The following is a 15693-nucleotide window of genomic DNA, read 5'->3' on the forward strand; positions in this document are numbered from 1 at the left end:
CCCCCCCCCCCCGTGGTGCTTTCTCTGTTACCCTGGTCGCCGACTTCCCACGTTACGTTACCCCTTGGATCGGTCGTTACCCCCGTTATTTGGGTCCGCGGCTTTTCATTGGTCGGCGGCCCCGGTAAGTTTTGGTGACGTGGTCATGCGCGGTATCGCTCTGCAGGCGACTCTATGCCCTGGGGTGATCTCTCCGCGTGGCCCCGTGGCTGTTTGTGTCTCCTGGATATGGGCACGGAAGGGTTAATGAGCATTTGCGTTGGTTAATCCTGTAAAAATACCTGTTCTGGAGGATCTGCCCTCCGACAATTACCCCCCCCCCCCCGCTACTCACCGCCTCATCCGGTTCATGCAGCCTCGCAGGTGCCTTCCATGCGGCAAACGCAGAGCCCCCCCATGCGCGGGTGCGGCGGGACGTGCGGGGGCTGTAGGTGGATTTTGTCCTTTTTTGTTATATTTTGCCCCAGCGTGGTGCAGACTCGCCGCTTGTACCCTCCGTGTCTCCAGACGTGGTACCTTGGCCTGGGTTTGAATGATGTCACGTCTGCCCCCCGCTGACACGTTACTCGCTCGTGTTTTTCAGGGTCCGGACATGGAGACCCCGCTGGACGTCCTGTCGAGGGCCGCGTCGCTGGTCCACGCAGACGACGAGAAACGTGAGTCGCTGAGAGTTTTGTGGTTGAATCATAACAGGGGGTGGGGGGATACCCCAGTTACCCCCACCCCAGGGGACCCCAGTTACCCCCTGGCAGTGAGTGGAGAGCCGCATGGCTGATTTACCACTCTGGCTTTATAGTCACACACGTTGGGCAGGAAAGGGTGTTTCCCGGGGCAGTTCCTCGCGTTGGTAAATAAACCCCCGGGGCAGTTCCTTGCGTTGGTAAATAAACCCCCGGGGCAGTTCCTTGCGTTGGTAAATAAACCCCCGGGGCAGTTCCTCGCGTTGGTAAATAAACCCCCGGGGCAGTTCCTCGCGTTGGTAAATAAACCCCCGGGGCAGTTCCTCGCGTTGGTAAATAAACCCCCGGGGCAGTTCCTCGCGTTGGTAAATAAACCCCCGGGGCAGTTCCTCGCTGGCCGTTGCGCTTTTGTCAATAACACCTGAGACGTCTGGTGAGCTCCATTGTTTGCAGATCTTTGGCAAATGACATCATTCCTCCCGCAGATGAGACGCCCCTCCCCCACCTGCTGATGTCAGAGGGGTAAAAGGGGCATTAAAAGCCTCCATGCTTTAGGAATAAAAGTCTCCCTGGCCGGGGGGTCTGTGGCCGGCGGGGGGTCCCTGGAGACCCCCTCACGTTACTGGCCGGCCCACACGGTGGAAAGGGCGCAGTTCTTCGTGGCAATGTATGTTCGCCCGTTTCAGGGCACTTTGGCCCCCGGGGCCGGTCGCTCGCGCAGGAGCTCTGTTTGATGAGGTGTGTTTGTTAGCGTAGCTGCGGCTGAACCGGCTCTGCGTGTTACCGGCTCCCGTGCAGCTCTATTTACCCGTCTGTCGCCAGTAACTGCCCCGGCGTCGGGCTCCTCGCAGCGCTGGCGCTCTCTGGGGGTCTGCATGCGCAGAGCGACGACCCAGTCTGTGGAGTCTGAACCAGAAAGTGGAAATGAATCGGCCGGCGGTGCCACGCGGGGCAGTAACAGAGCCCATTCACCACGCGTAACGTCCACGTGCCCCAGGGTGGGGTATTCCTGCGCGGACACACGCAGCGCTGGAGAGTGATGCGTCTGAATTACCCCCGATGTTCTCCCCGGGGCCGGAGCTGGGGGGGGGGTGAGAAGTGGGACGTGTGGCTCCTGGGTTTTCGGATCACTTTACATTGATCTCTGGGGGTGTCGGATCTCTGGGGGTCTCGTCCGTCTCCCGCCGCGCCCCCCCCCCGCCTGTGTAACGTTACTGATTGCAGGGGGTCCCGGGGCATTTCCCTTGCAGGCTGATGTCTCGTTTTGATGTAGAGAGACCGGATCTTCCCTACGGGGGGGCCGGGGGCATTAGAGGCAGATGAGAATCGTTGGGTTCTTGTCTGCCCCTTTCCTGCCCCCGGGGCCGGCTTAATGCCTCCGGTATGAGGAACGTAATTACCGGTATTACCCTCGCCCCGGGGGGGGGGGGGAGTTGAGCTGTTTTATTATTAATTATATATCGCCGTCATACTCCGCAGCGCTGTACAATGTGTGTTATTATTATTTAGATATCGCCGTCGTACTCCGCAGCGCTGTACAATGTGTGTTGTTATTTATATATCGCCGTCATACGCACGCCAGCGCTGTACAATGTTATTATTATTTATATATCGCCGTCATACTCCGCAGCGCTGTACAATGTGTGTTATTATTTATATATCGCCGTCATACTCCGCTGCGCTGTACAATGTGTTATTATTTATATATCGCCGTCATACGCCGCAGCGCTGTACAATGTGTTATTATTATTTATATATCGCCGTCATACTCCGCAGCGCTGTACAATGTGTGTTATTATTATTTATATATCGCCGTCATACTCCGCAGCGCTGTACAATGTGTGTTATTATTTATATATCGCCGTCATATGCCGCAGCGCTGTACAATGTGTTATTATTATTTATATATCGCCGTCATACTCCGCAGCGCTGTACAATGTGTGTTATTATTATTTATATATCGCCGTCATACTCCGCAGCGCTGTACAATGTATTATTATTTATATATCGCCGTCATACGCCGCAGCGCTGTACAATGTGTTATTATTATTTATATATCGCCGTCATACTCCGCAGCGCTGTACAATGTGTATTATTACTTATATATCGCCGTCATACTCCGCAGCGCTGTACAATGTGTGTTATTATTTATATATCGCCGTCATACTCCGCTGCGCTGTACAATGTGTGTTATTATTTATATATCGCCGTCATACTCCGCTGCGCTGTACAATGTGTGTTATTATTTATATAGCGCCGTCATACTCCGCAGCGCTGTACAATGTGTGTTATTATTTATATATCGCCGTCATACTCTGCAGCGCTGTACAATGTGTGTTATTATTTATATATCGCCGTCATACTCCGCTGCGCTGTACAATGTGTGTTATTATTTATATATCGCCGTCATACTCCGCAGCGCTGTACAATGTGTTATTATTATTTATATATCGCCGTCATACTCCGCAGCGCTGTACAATGTGTGTTATTATTATTTATATATCGCCGTCATACTCCGCAGCGCTGTACAATGTATTATTATTTATATATCGCCGTCATACGCCGCAGCGCTGTACAATGTGTTATTATTATTTATATATCGCCGTCATACTCCGCAGCGCTGTACAATGTGTATTATTACTTATATATCGCCGTCATACTCCGCAGCGCTGTACAATGTGTGTTATTATTTATATATCGCCGTCATACTCCGCTGCGCTGTACAATGTGTGTTATTATTTATATATCGCCGTCATACTCCGCTGCGCTGTACAATGTGTGTTATTATTTATATAGCGCCGTCATACTCCGCAGCGCTGTACAATGTGTGTTATTATTTATATAGCGCCGTCATACTCTGCAGCGCTGTACAATGTGTGTTATTATTTATATATCGCCGTCATACTCCGCTGCGCTGTACAATGTGTGTTGTTATTTATATATCGCCGTCATACTCCGCAGCGCTGTACAATGTGTGTTATTATTTATATATCGCCGTCATAACGGTTCAGGCGGTTAATATGGCCTGAATTTGATACAATGTTGTTCTCTGGGCTACACGCTCTGTTACATGTTACACGTCAGCGTGACCCATGTTCTGGGACCCCGCCAATAGAATTATCGTTTGAAGGGGTTTTCCGTGGCATAGGGACGTGACCCGGGGTCTGGCACGTACGGGGGGGGGGGGGGTGTTTAGTCTGCGGGGGGCAGGAAGTGCACGTTGCGGACAGGATGTTGTGGGTTGCCTCCTGTGTCGTCTCTCGGGAATCGTGTCCTCCCTGCCCCGGGGGTAACTTAGTAGCCACATCCCTGCTGAGTGTTCCTGGTGCTTTATCCACCCCCCTCCCCCACTGTCTGCTTCACGCCCCGGGGGTACTTAGTCATGTTCGGGGTCCTCGAACCTGTTTAACTCTTTGCGTCTGACCCCATCACACTCCGCGTCCGCCGGCGGGGAGAAGCCCCAACCATTCTTTCCTCTTTATTGTGTTTTTTATTTATATGGCGCCGTCATATTCCGTAGCGCTGTTTGAATTCCAGCAGGTGTCAGCAATGAGCTGCTGCCATGGCAGACGTGACTATTTACTGCTTCCTGTTGCGCGATCCCTTACGTTGTACATCGGGGTAAATGTGGCGGAAGGAACACCGTCTGCAGTCTGTCCCAGGTTCTCTCTGTAAGGGATGTTGCCCTGGGGAGGGTAATTTTGAGGCTCCAGGCTGTGGTGTGGTGGTGGGGGGGGGTGGGGGGGGTGGGGGGGGGGTGGCTGGGGGGGGGTGGGGGGGTGCCCGGGGGGGGTGCCCGCCCTGCCCCCCGCCACCTTTAATCCAATAATTGCCGTTAAAGGCTCGGGCGCTTCTCGCTCCGACGTGTCTGGCTGCACCGCGCCACACGGCTACATCAGTACTAAGCACCCGGGCGATCGCAGATCATTGTCAAATCTGCCCCATTCTCCCCGTTAACCCTCTGAGAGCCACGAGCCATTTCCAGGTATCATCAGGTTTGTCCTCGGCAGACTTCCTCCTGCCCAGGGGTGGGCATTCCATGTCGCGCATGCGCCCTCGTTACCGCTGGTTACTACTAAATTACGCCACAAAATATATTAACACCTTTGTGGCCGTATACCCCTAATATTAACCCCGTAGGTTCTGTCTACAGAGGCTTAGAATGGAAAATGCTTTGATACAAACTCTTCTGAGCTGTAGATGTTGGATCCACTACCCCTGCGGAAGAGCCCGTCTGCCAACACCGAGGGCCGGAAGTTCTGCCGGTCCCCGGACCTCATGGTGTTTGGAGCTGGGACCCTCTTTCTCGCACTGTTCTGTGGGGGGGTCCTGGGGGCCATGCGGAGAGTTAATGTCACAACGTGCCATTAGGGTAATAAGCCCTCGCTGTAATGCGTGCGCTTTCCGCGTGGCATCTGAACGCGCATGCATTTACTGCGGCGCATTCCAGCTTCCCGGAAATATTCCAGGAATTCCTGCCGTACCAATAGCAGCCACTAGATGGCGCAGTGATGGAGTGCGGTGACAACCTCTGCCGGCCGGCGGATCCTCATTGAAATTCCTAAAAACCGAATGTTGCAGAATCTTGTAATACCTTTTTTATTTAAAATAATAGACGGGCTTTCGGGGGTCCGCTCTTTATCAAATCAAACGCATTTCCGACCAAGCGAGTGAAAAAACGTTTAATTCACTGAAATTCCTTTACGTTTTCAGGGTCTCCTGGGGGTCTGTTCACTAAAAAGGCCAAACCTCACTGCGTGTTATATGGGGGGCAACTGCGGGGGGCTTCTCCCACAGGAAGGGCTGAGCCGGCCCCGTACTTCATTATTAATTTATATAGCACCATCATATTCCGCGGCGCCGTACAGCAGGCACAGGGACTTAACTGGTGGCAGCGGGGGTGGGGTTAGGGGGAGCATGCTCGGTGGGGGTGGGGTTAGGGGGGAGCACGCTCGGTGGGGGGTGGGGTTAGGGGGAGCACGCTCGGTGGGGGGGATAAAGCAAAGTTTCTATTTAATGTCTGTAACTGGAACGCCGGGATTCGCCAGCAGAGGGCGCTGTGTGTGACCCCCGGGGGCGCTCTTTGGGACCAGATAGGAAGCGGACGGAGTCCGGTATGTTTCATATCATTCATGTAAATATATCCCGTCAGGCTCGCTCCCGTTGCTCTGATAGTTTATATTTGGGGGCTAGCGCGCTCCCGTCGCTCTAATATATGGGGTGTGCTCGCTCCCTGCACTGGGCGGTAGCACTCTACCCCCCCCCCGTGACGTGATGCGCGTGCACGTCGCCCCGCCTCCGCCAGTCGGGCTCAGCCTGCGTGTCGTTCGCTTGCAGCGGGGCTGCGAGGGGTTTTTGTCTGGAGCGGCGCGTGTTTTTCCGTTCATTTTGTGTTTTTTTTTGGTTCCGAGCCCCGGAGACCCCGCAGGACGTGGCCTCGCAGGTAGTCTCTCTGTGGAGCCGCCGCCCCGCCGAGGACTTTTCTTTGTTTTTTTTATACTTTTAACGTGTTTTGTCTGCCGGGCCTTTTCCGTGTGAAGTTCGGGGACCTCGGAGTGTTCGACGTCGCTCTCCCGGTAAGGCCCGGAAGCCGGGAGTTTCCTGTTAACCCGATAAATGCTGTTTATGAGGATGGATCTGCTGAACTATCAGTATCTGGACAAGATGAACAACAACATCGGGATCCTGCGCTACGACGGTAAATACCCGGGGCCCGATGAAGTGTCTGTGCCCCCCCCCCGATGAAGTGTCTGTGCCCCCCCCCCGATGAAGTGTCTGTGCCCCCCCCCGATGAAGTGTCTGTGCCCCCCCCCGATGAAGTGTCTGTGCCCCCCCCGATGAAGTGTCTGTGCCCCCCGATGAAGTGTCTGTGCCCCCCCGATGAAGTGTCTGTGCCCCCCCCGATGAAGTGTCTGTGCCCCCCCCGATGAAGTGTCTGTGCCCCCCCCGATGAAGTGTCTGTGCCCCCCCGATGAAGTGTCTGTGCCCCCCCCCGATGAAGTGTCTGTGCCCCCCCCCCCATGAAGTGTCTGTGCCCCCCTCCCCCATGAAGTGTCTGTGCCCCCCCCCCATGAAGTGTCTGTGCCCCCCCCCATGAAGTGTCTGTGCCCCCCCCCCCATGAAGTGTCTGTGCCCCCCCCCCCCGGTGATCTGTCTGTGGGACTCCCCCCCCCCCACCCCCCCCTCCCCCCGTGATCTGTCTGTGGGACTCCCCTCCCCCCGGTGATCTGTCTGTGGGGCTCCCCTCCCCCCCGGTGATCTGTCTGTGGGCTCCCCTCCCCCCGGTGATCTGTCTGTGGGGCTCCCCTCTCCCCCCGGGTGATCTGTCTGTGGGGCTCCCCTCCCCCCCGGTGATCTGTCTGTGGGGCTCCCCTCCCCCTCCGCAGTGTCTCGCGTGGATTTGTTATTCCCGGTCGGGAGGATTTCTTGTGTTTTTGTAAACATTAAATTCACACAAAAAAAAAAAACGGCCGGAAGTTTACAGAAAAATCCCAATATTTACAAAAATTTCTAGATTTGTATATTTTATAAAACTTTTATTTCTGATTCGCCGAATTACTTTTATTATCACTTTTATTTAAAATATAACCGTAATCCGGACCCCCCCCCCCTCCTCGGTACCCACCCCCTCCTCGGTACCTCCCCCTCCTCTTCCTGTGGGCTCCAGCGAGAAAAATGTTTGCTTTTTACTTTGTGAAAGGCTGTTAACCCTCGCTGTGCCGTCTCCTCACTTTGTGCCTCTGCCGGGCGACCGCTTGGGACTTCGCACAAAGGGGTGAAAACGGATCCGCTGCGTCTGTGCTGTACAGCACCACGGCATGTGGTGGCGCCATAGAAATAATTGCTTTAAGTGCAGACCCTCCGCCCGGAGGGGGGTGTTTAGTTGTTCCAGCGGTCCGAGTCTGGCCCCCCCTACCCCGCCATACGTTATTCGGTATATGAGGGGGATTCGGGCAACATTCAGGTTTTAACCCTTTGGCTGACAGTTCATCTCGTGTTAACCGCTCGGCAGAGTCCTGCTGGCACCCGGGGGCCCCCACTTTCCTCCCTTCTGGAAGATTCTGTGTTCCCCGCGAATGTAAACACTGAGAAGAATCGTGCCGAGTCGGCGCATTCCACCTGCTCCGTTTCCTGATGTTTGGGATCCGCAGAGCGGGGTACCTGAGCCCTCTGTGGCCCCCGGCGGCCCCCGTCTCGCTGTGTCCCTCTCTTGTTTACATGCGTTTAATCCCGCGTTATAACCCACATTGGTTTCTGGATGCCACTGTAGAGGTAACCCGTCACACGAAGTGTTTTATGTGGTTTGGCTTCCGTGTATTAAACACCCCAGGAGTGGTTTTCCTCATTTTTCGGATCCGCCGCCCTGCCGGTTCCACCTCGTGGCCCCTGGGTGTATCCCTGGCTGAACTAAGCACGGGGAGACTCTTGTGTACCGTAGCGATCTAACCTGCAGCCGCCAGGTAATTACATCATGCAGAATGCCTCGGTCTTAATACCCCAAGAGTCTGTGAGAGTCCGTTTCAGGCTGGGGGGGGCGCCGTTACTTCCTGTGGTAAAGCAATCTGGGCGGGGCGGAGCTTAAATATCACATGATCACCAAAAACAGGGTAAAAGAGCTTTAATGAAACGGGAAGCAAAGCGCATTCATCTCTCCGGCCCCCTGGACGCCGCGGCAGAAGGAGAAGCGCCAGCGGAGCGGGCATGGGGGCCCCGGAATCTCTGCTTTGTGAGGCGCGTGGATTCCTGGCGTGTCGGGACTCATCGCTGCTCTTCTTCTGACCGCGTGATTCATGCGCGAATGATGCGGATTCACTGGATTCTTCACCAACAAAAAAGAGTGAAAATACCCGAGTAGAGCGCTCCGCGTGCGTCAGCGGCTGGGGTGCCGGCTTCTCTCTTGCGCTGCGGTCTCGCCTGCGACGGAAAGTTGCGGCGGTCTCTGCTGTTTAAATAAGAGACATTCTGGGTCTCATCCCACCCCTATCTCCCGTTTCATGAACCCTTTCACCCCCTCGTCACATGCGCGCTCCGGGTTGAGTGGACGGCTGCCCTCACTCATCATCCATTGTTTAAAGGAGAGATTGTGTTTAACTCCCATTATTCATAGCCGGCCGCCCGTCCGGTGCAGGGAAGTTAGCCATCGTGTAGCGTGTTCATGTGTTGTATGTTAGAAGCTCACACGTGTGTCTGTCTCGCAGGGGAAGCAGCGTTACGCAGTGAGCCCCGAATGCAGTCCCTGCCGATGTCCGCGGCTCTGACCAATCACCGGACGGGCCCTCCGCCGATCAGCCCGAGCAAGAGGAAGTACAGCATGGAGCACGGAGACGACGACCTCGACTGTGAACCCGACCACGTCTCCAAAATGAGCCGGATGTTCCCGCCGCACCTGTGAGTGTCTCTGCCGAGAGCGCGGGGGTCCATCGCTCAGTAGCTGAGCTCCTTTCAAAATGAATAGGAAAAGTGGCAGCCAATCGCGTGTCTGCTTGCTTAACCCTGCTGAACTCGCTACTACAGGGGAATTGAATGGAAGCGATACTGAGCATGTGCAGGAAGTGGACTTAAGTATACTTCCTGCTTGCTGACTTCCTGGTTTCTGTAAGGGGAGATGAGACAGAGGCCTTCTTTTCTCACTCGTATCATCGTCAGATTGCCGTTAGCTGTCCGGTGCTTCTCGTCCACCGCATTCTAACATCCCCTATCTGCCTGTCTGTGAGTGCCGGGGCCGGCCGTGAGTGCCGGGGCCAAATGCCTCTCATTCTTTAGTGAAGGAAGTGATCTAAGGGCGTCCTTTGATAAGTGAGACGGCTCTCGGCTGTCTGAGATCCCGGCAGCACATTCCCGGCAGCACATTCCCGGCATTCCAGGGGGGGGGTTGTCAGGGGGGTTTAGTCGCAGGCTGTGTCTGAGCAGCCGGGGCAACAAACAATAAAAAGACTGTGGAGGGCTTTACCGGCAAGTGTCTGTGAAGTGAAGGACAAGCTGCCTTTTGTGACCGTGGGGGAGGGGCGATGGAGTTAATCTGATGCTTTATTGCCCCATTAGCTCCAAGGATATAAATAGGTTTATAAATTGGTAGACTTGGGGGTAACTTTACTGATTTTATTTGGTGGGCTGTAAACAAATGTCTCTTTTTTTTTGCTTTTGATCGCGGCTCACGTGACGGCAGGCGCCTCCATCACAGCTCGGGGCCCCGCCGAGTAACACAGAAAATCTGCCTTTTGTGTTTGTCTTAATCCCATTATTACGTCCCACTTAGCTATGTGCCGACAACCGCTACTCCAGCCAGTCATTTGTCTTCAAAGGTTAAACCCAGAACCTTCCTGCAGATCGGCCCCCGGCGGCCCCCGTCTAGTCGCCCGTTTCTTCTGCTGTAAAGACTCAAACCTTAATCAGTCTCTCGTCTTAGATTCAGGAGCCGTATGTCTATCCCACGCATGTTTAATCCCCTCACTGTATTACCCTCTACCACCTGTGCTGGGAGGCTGTTCTACCACACTGCAATTGAAGACGTGTATGTGATGTGCCACATGCTGTCTTATTTCCAATTGTTCGTTAATTAACACCCGTTTTACACAGAGATTTCCGGAGGTGTCTTGGGTCCCGCTTGGTTGAAATCATGGTTAATGGGGAGGAATAACGCTCTGTGAACGTGGGCGTTTGGATTGGCTCTTACTCTCTTAAAGCAGCGCGGTTTGGCAGCGATTTCTGTAGGAAAACAAACCGTTCCTGTTTGGATTCGCTCCGTCCCAATTATTTTTTCCCAGCGAAATGAAAATCACCCCAAAAATGGCGGCTGTTGCTAGAAACGTTTGATTGGCGGGAGGGGGGTCTCGGAGCTTCACAGTCTTATTATTTAGCGTATTGCGCGGGAGTCACCTGGCCAGTAATCCCAGTACCCGGTGCCGTGTTGGCAGCCGGGGGTCACGTATGATGAGTGCGTGGGTCACACGCCTGGATCACGGTCCCCCGGCGCTGATCTCCCTTCTGACGGTGGCCGCTGTCGCTTTAATTGGCAGCTGAGGAAACAAAGAGCTTCTTATTCTTCAGCCCCTCCCCCCAGAGCTCAGCCCCTCCCCCCAGAGCTGTCTCTCACTAATAAGAGTCCTCTCTGGGCCGGGATCACCTGATCTCTCTCTGATCACCGGGTGCTGGGATCCCGTCCAATCAACATGCCTGTAATACGTGTAATAAGACGTGTTTGTGTGTTAGAGGGGCAGATGGACGGGCAGGGGTTAAAATGTTGCTGTGTTCTTTAGGGAGTTCAGATAAAGGGGGTCGTTGTGCCGGCCGCTCGGGGGTCTCGCTGCTGTCTCTGGGTAACGTGCTGAGTGCCTCGCTCCTGCCCGGGGGTCCCGCCGCGTTATTGGCTTCGTCGGGGTGGGGAATGCGAGGGGCTCGAGTCCCGCGGCTCCCCAGATGTTTCATTTACTCGAAGGTTTTGTCCCTGGGACGGGGTTGTTTTGGACACGGTTGCCACGGGCACGGATTCCGAGGAAGGTTTTGGAACGAGTCCCCGAGACAGCCCCCCCCCCCCCCCCCGTTGGAGACAGCGTATGGAGGGGTTAGTGCGTCTCTGTACGAGTTCCTTGGGGGGCCACACGTGCCCTCTGTAAAGTTTGGGGCCCCTCGCCAAGACCCCTATTTTTACTGTCTGGCGTGGTAGCTGCCTCGGCTGCTGATACCCCGTTACTGCGTCACGTGCAGAGCTATACCTCTGTTACCCTCCGCTCCCTGACGGCGACGCTCGCGGATGCCCCATGTAGGCAGGAAGGCCCCGTGCATGGTGTAGGAGGGGGGGGGGGGGAGTCATCCTGGTTAATGGCGTCCTCGCACTGTGCGTCTGATATCCCCCTCCCTCCTCACGCAGCATCCAAGGGGACTCTTAGTTTGACGGCTGCCGACAGCTTGCCAGATCCGTGGGGCCCGAGACTGGGGGGGCGGGGGCCGATTACGGCAGGGGGGTGGGGGGGGGGCTTAATGCATTAAAAACAAAAACAACTTTATTCACCAGATGCGAACTTTGAGTGTTTTCAGCCACAGTTAATTTAACCCCTGATGAGCCAAATCCGAAGAGCCGGTTAGACTGCCAGGCGAGGGGGGGGGGGGTCGCTGCTCGTTTTGGGGGGTTGCCATCCCGTTGGCCGCTCCCAGGCCTCATGGACCCCGTTATTAACGCATTCGCCTGGTCGTGAATACCCGTCGTCCTGTGTTACCCCGGATTTGCCCCACCGAGCAGTTTTATGTATATTCCCGGGGGCCCCCGCTTCATGTAAACGAGATATCGGGGGAGGTGCGGGACGTTGTGCTGCGGCCGGTCGGCCATATTTGGCGCACCGAGGGGTCCTTACACGGCGGGTCGGCGGTCCGTCTCACGCTCTGTATGGTTCCGTACTGTGGCTCATTTGTGGTATTTTAATACACTATGGATGTTCTTGTTACCTGCGCAGCTGTATGAGGGTAACGTGTATCCCAGCATGCAGCGCTGCACATGCATGGGCCATGTATGCGCACATTACTCCTGAAGCCCGCCGTGTGGCGTGACGAGGGGGTCTCCCTGGCTTCATTTCTGTGTCTTTTTTTTGTTTTTAGCTCCAAGACTCTTAATGGGGATTTCCGTAAAGAGGGGAGAGAGCGAAGCCGGAGCCCCGTAGAGCGCGCCGTGGCGCCCACCATGACGTTACACGGCAGCCATTTGTACTCCTCGATCCCCGGCCTCGGCATGGATCAACCCCTCGCTCTGACCAAAAACAGCTCGGACGCATCGAGAGGCGCCATGATACCGCCATCCCTGTCCCCGGTGGAGCGACAGCAGGTAACGCCGCGCACGCGTGGGCCCTCATCTGAGTCCGCCGGGGATCTATAACGCGGACTCGATCCCCGCAGATCCCCGTCTGACGCAGGCGGCACGGAATAGAAACAAAGTAACCGGAATAACCATTTTCTCCATTTCTAGAATCGGCCGTCGGTGATCACCTGCGCGCCTCCGAGCAACCGCAACTGTAACCTCTCTCACTGCCCCGTGGCCCACAACGGCTGCGTCTCCGCCGCGCCCACCAGCTTCCGGCGGCTCTCAAACGGTAAGTCGGCGTCATTTAACTCGTGCCGCGTGAACGCCAGGGCCACGCGCGCTCTGACTGGAGTGCCGCGTGAACGCCAGGGCCACGCGCGCTCTGACTGGAGTGCCGCGTGAACGCCAGGGCCACGCTCTTTCGTTCGATGTTCTGTAGGATTTGGGGAAATGCAGACGGACGTCTCACTCGCTTCTCTTTGTGTTTCAGCTACTACTGCCTGTGACCCCGTGGTGGAGGAACACTTCCGCAGAAGCCTCGGGAAGAATTACAAGGAGCCCGAGCCCGTGGCAAACTCCGTGTCCATCACCGGCTCCGTGGATGATCACTTTGCCAAGGCCCTGGGAGATACTTGGCTCCAGATCAAGGCTGCCAAGGACAGCGTGTCCGGCAGCCCCGAGTCGGCGTCACGGAGGGGCCAGTCCTCGCCGTCTTCTCACATGGTCAACCATAACCAGTCCCCCTCCGTGCTGTCGTAGAGCCGGAGATCCTGTGCTAGAGATGGGATCTGCAGGTCTCTGATCCCCGGGGGCTAAAGGGGGGGGGGGGGGGCGGGCGGGCAGGCATGTTTTTTTTTTTTTTTTTACTTTTTTCTTGTTAAAACATGCTTGGCATTTAATGGGTGCCTTTAAAACCTTCTAGCAGGAACTCTTATCGTAACGTAGCATCCTAACTTCCTGCCTCTGTTACCAAAGAAACCTCTAATGCAACCCGAGACAAACCCGCTCATCATGCGCAGAAAAAACGGACATTTAGTTGGTTGACCCAAACGCTATTAGCTTCTGATTGGCTGGAGAGCAGGCGACGCGCGGTTCGTTTCCGACGCTTTTTCTGTGGAGTGACGTCGTGCGTTTACTTGAAAGAACGGTCATGTCTGATTTGCACTATTCGGGGAGGACTGAGTTTCGTAAGGATGCGAAGCCGCGAGTTCCGGGGCCCGAAGGAGACGTTTCCGGCTGCCGGTCGATGATCCTCCTGTTGCTGGGCGGCTCGGTACCGGCCGTGGATGGCGGCGGGCAGCGTAATAGTGCATTGTTTGAACGTTTCGTGATGTAATAGCTGGAATCTATTCACGTAGAAAAGAACCAAATACTTCTCAGCTTCTGCAGAACCTCTTTGTTCTCCGGGTCCTTCGCTCGCTGCTGGTCCAGTTGTACCGAGATATTGTATTTGCCGTCGGCCGCGTTGGTAACCGGCTGCAGCCTCTGGAAAGGCGCCTGAAATGTTTTTCTTCTGAATTTTACCGGATGCTGCACGTTTCGCTCGGCGCCGCGCATGCCGCGTGGCTCTCGTTAGTAAGGGTCGCGGTGTCGCACACCGCTGTCCTTGCGCTTCGCTGCCACACACATTCCTCCTGCTGGAAACCCACAGGTGCAACGGAATTTCATTGTTCTGCGTGGCCCCCGTGCATGCGCAGCGTCTGACCTGCAGTCCTCTTGTTACATGTAACACCGCTACATTCCCAGTGACAGGACTAGGACTCCGCACTGTTCATATCAGTGGCCCACGTCGCCCCCGCGCAGGAACGCGTCCCCCGGAGACCGCTTACTCCGTGGCATCTCCCCGTGGACGCCGCTCGCTCGCTCTTAAACTTGCTTCCCCTTCGAGACTCGCAGGGATTGTGGCCGCTGACTCCCGTTTGGTTGGCTCCGTAGCCCTCCTCTGCAGGTAGCGCATGTTCAATGAACCCTTTTTATATCGGTGACTCGCAGACCGTCGTTACGCTGGCGTAAAGTGTACAGAGACATTTCTAGGTATTTTTTTTGAAGATCAGTTAATTTGTTAATGATTTGTAGCTATTTAATTTCCCATTTTTTCATTTATTGTAATCATTCAGTTTGTTTTTCCTCTTTTTTTGGTTTGGAGAAAAAAAAGTTGATCTTTTTTGTTGTAGAAACGTATACAGTAACGTGCAGGACCACATTTATTCTGTAGACACTGCATTAACCCTTTCTAAAGCCACTGTGTGATAGCGGAGAGTGTCCGCCCCCCGCGCATACCCATCCCCCCCGACGTCTCACTCAGCCTGTCGGCCTATCTGAGATAGGTGGTTAAAGGCAGCTGAGCGCACGTGGAGTAACAAGTCCACTTCTGTAACACAAGCACTCGTGCGAAAACCTTTGTGTTTAACCCCCGATGCGCCGGATAACATTACGTGGAACGCAACTTAAACGCCATTCGATCCAAACCCCAAATATTTAAGGAAAAAAGCTGGCGGACAGATTGAAACGTTTGGATTTGTGGGAGGGATGGAGAGGGTTAAGTTTATTTGTTTAGTAAAGAACAAGTAATTGGGGGGTAAAACAGACTTTTTTGGTATCGTTAAGGTTCTGCTTCCTCTCCCAGTAACTCCCAGTTCAGTCGCACTGGTTTTGCTGAAGAACAAATAAATATTTCCATTTCAGCCTCGAAGATCAATAAATAAAATGACCGAAAGTCTGTTTTCCCCAGAAATGAAGAACCTGCAGTCGGCGTGCGGCATGTCCACGTTTGTAAATCTGTATTATAGCTTCTCTTTTGTGGCCCCTGTTTTGCTGGAAACGGGGAAAGAAAAAAAAAAAAGGTTTGGCAGGCCAGCTTTTTTTCTTTTTCTTTTTGTACTTAAAAGTAGCCTTAAAGAACAATAAAGTGCTCTTAAACCACAACCGTTGCCTACGTTTTGTTTCTGAGTGTAAGCTCTTCTGCAGACAGCCACGTTATATATTTCTGCCCAGACGGGAGAACCTACCGACCATTAACTCCTGCCTTCCCGTCAGCCTCTTCCTTGCACGCCGCGCCTGAATATAAAGCCCCGTTACAGGGAATTCAATACTCTGTCAGAAATGTTAAAAAAGCCTATTTTTAGACAAACTCAGCATTTTGGTTATTTATAGGAAACAGAACCCTCTTTCATCGGCGGGCGTCGAAGATCTTTCGTGTTTTCCTGACATCGGCTAAAATCTAGG

The 15693-nt window shown here is 54.3% G+C and overlaps 1 protein-coding gene across 2 annotated transcripts; it reads left to right on the forward strand.

The window, feature by feature from the left end:
* Nucleotides 1-592: 592 nt before the first annotated feature.
* Nucleotides 593-13227, forward strand: LOC149277342 (transcription cofactor vestigial-like protein 4). 2 transcript variants are annotated; one of them, XM_089503014.1, is made up of 5 exons: nt 593-656; nt 8879-9068; nt 12270-12492; nt 12634-12757; nt 12959-13227. In XM_089503014.1, the coding sequence occupies exons 1-5, from the start codon at nt 593-595 to the stop codon at nt 13225-13227; spliced, it is 870 nt and encodes a 289-aa protein (XP_089359140.1). The 2 variants fall into 2 exon arrangements, with proteins under 2 accessions (XP_089359140.1, XP_089359139.1); XM_089503013.1 differs by lacking the exon at nt 593-656 and adding an exon at nt 6297-6378.
* The last annotated feature ends 2466 nt before the right edge of the window (nt 13228-15693 follow it).

Source organism: Sceloporus occidentalis, unplaced genomic scaffold (genome assembly GCF_023333645.1).
Source record: "Sceloporus occidentalis isolate IW3139 unplaced genomic scaffold, rSceOcc1.0.p SCAF_216, whole genome shotgun sequence".
Lineage (NCBI taxonomy): Eukaryota > Metazoa > Chordata > Lepidosauria > Squamata > Phrynosomatidae > Sceloporus > Sceloporus occidentalis.

Coding starts and splice junctions, on each gene's coding strand:
- LOC149277342 (XM_089503013.1), top strand. CDS start 6,297: ATGCTGTTTATGAGGATGGATCTGCTGAACTATCAGTATCTGGACAAG. Junction 9,069..12,269: donor CGGATGTTCCCGCCGCACCT/GTGAGTGTCTCT, acceptor TTTTGTTTTTAG/CTCCAAGACTCTTAATGGGG. Junction 12,493..12,633: donor CCCCGGTGGAGCGACAGCAG/GTAACGCCGCGC, acceptor CTCCATTTCTAG/AATCGGCCGTCGGTGATCAC.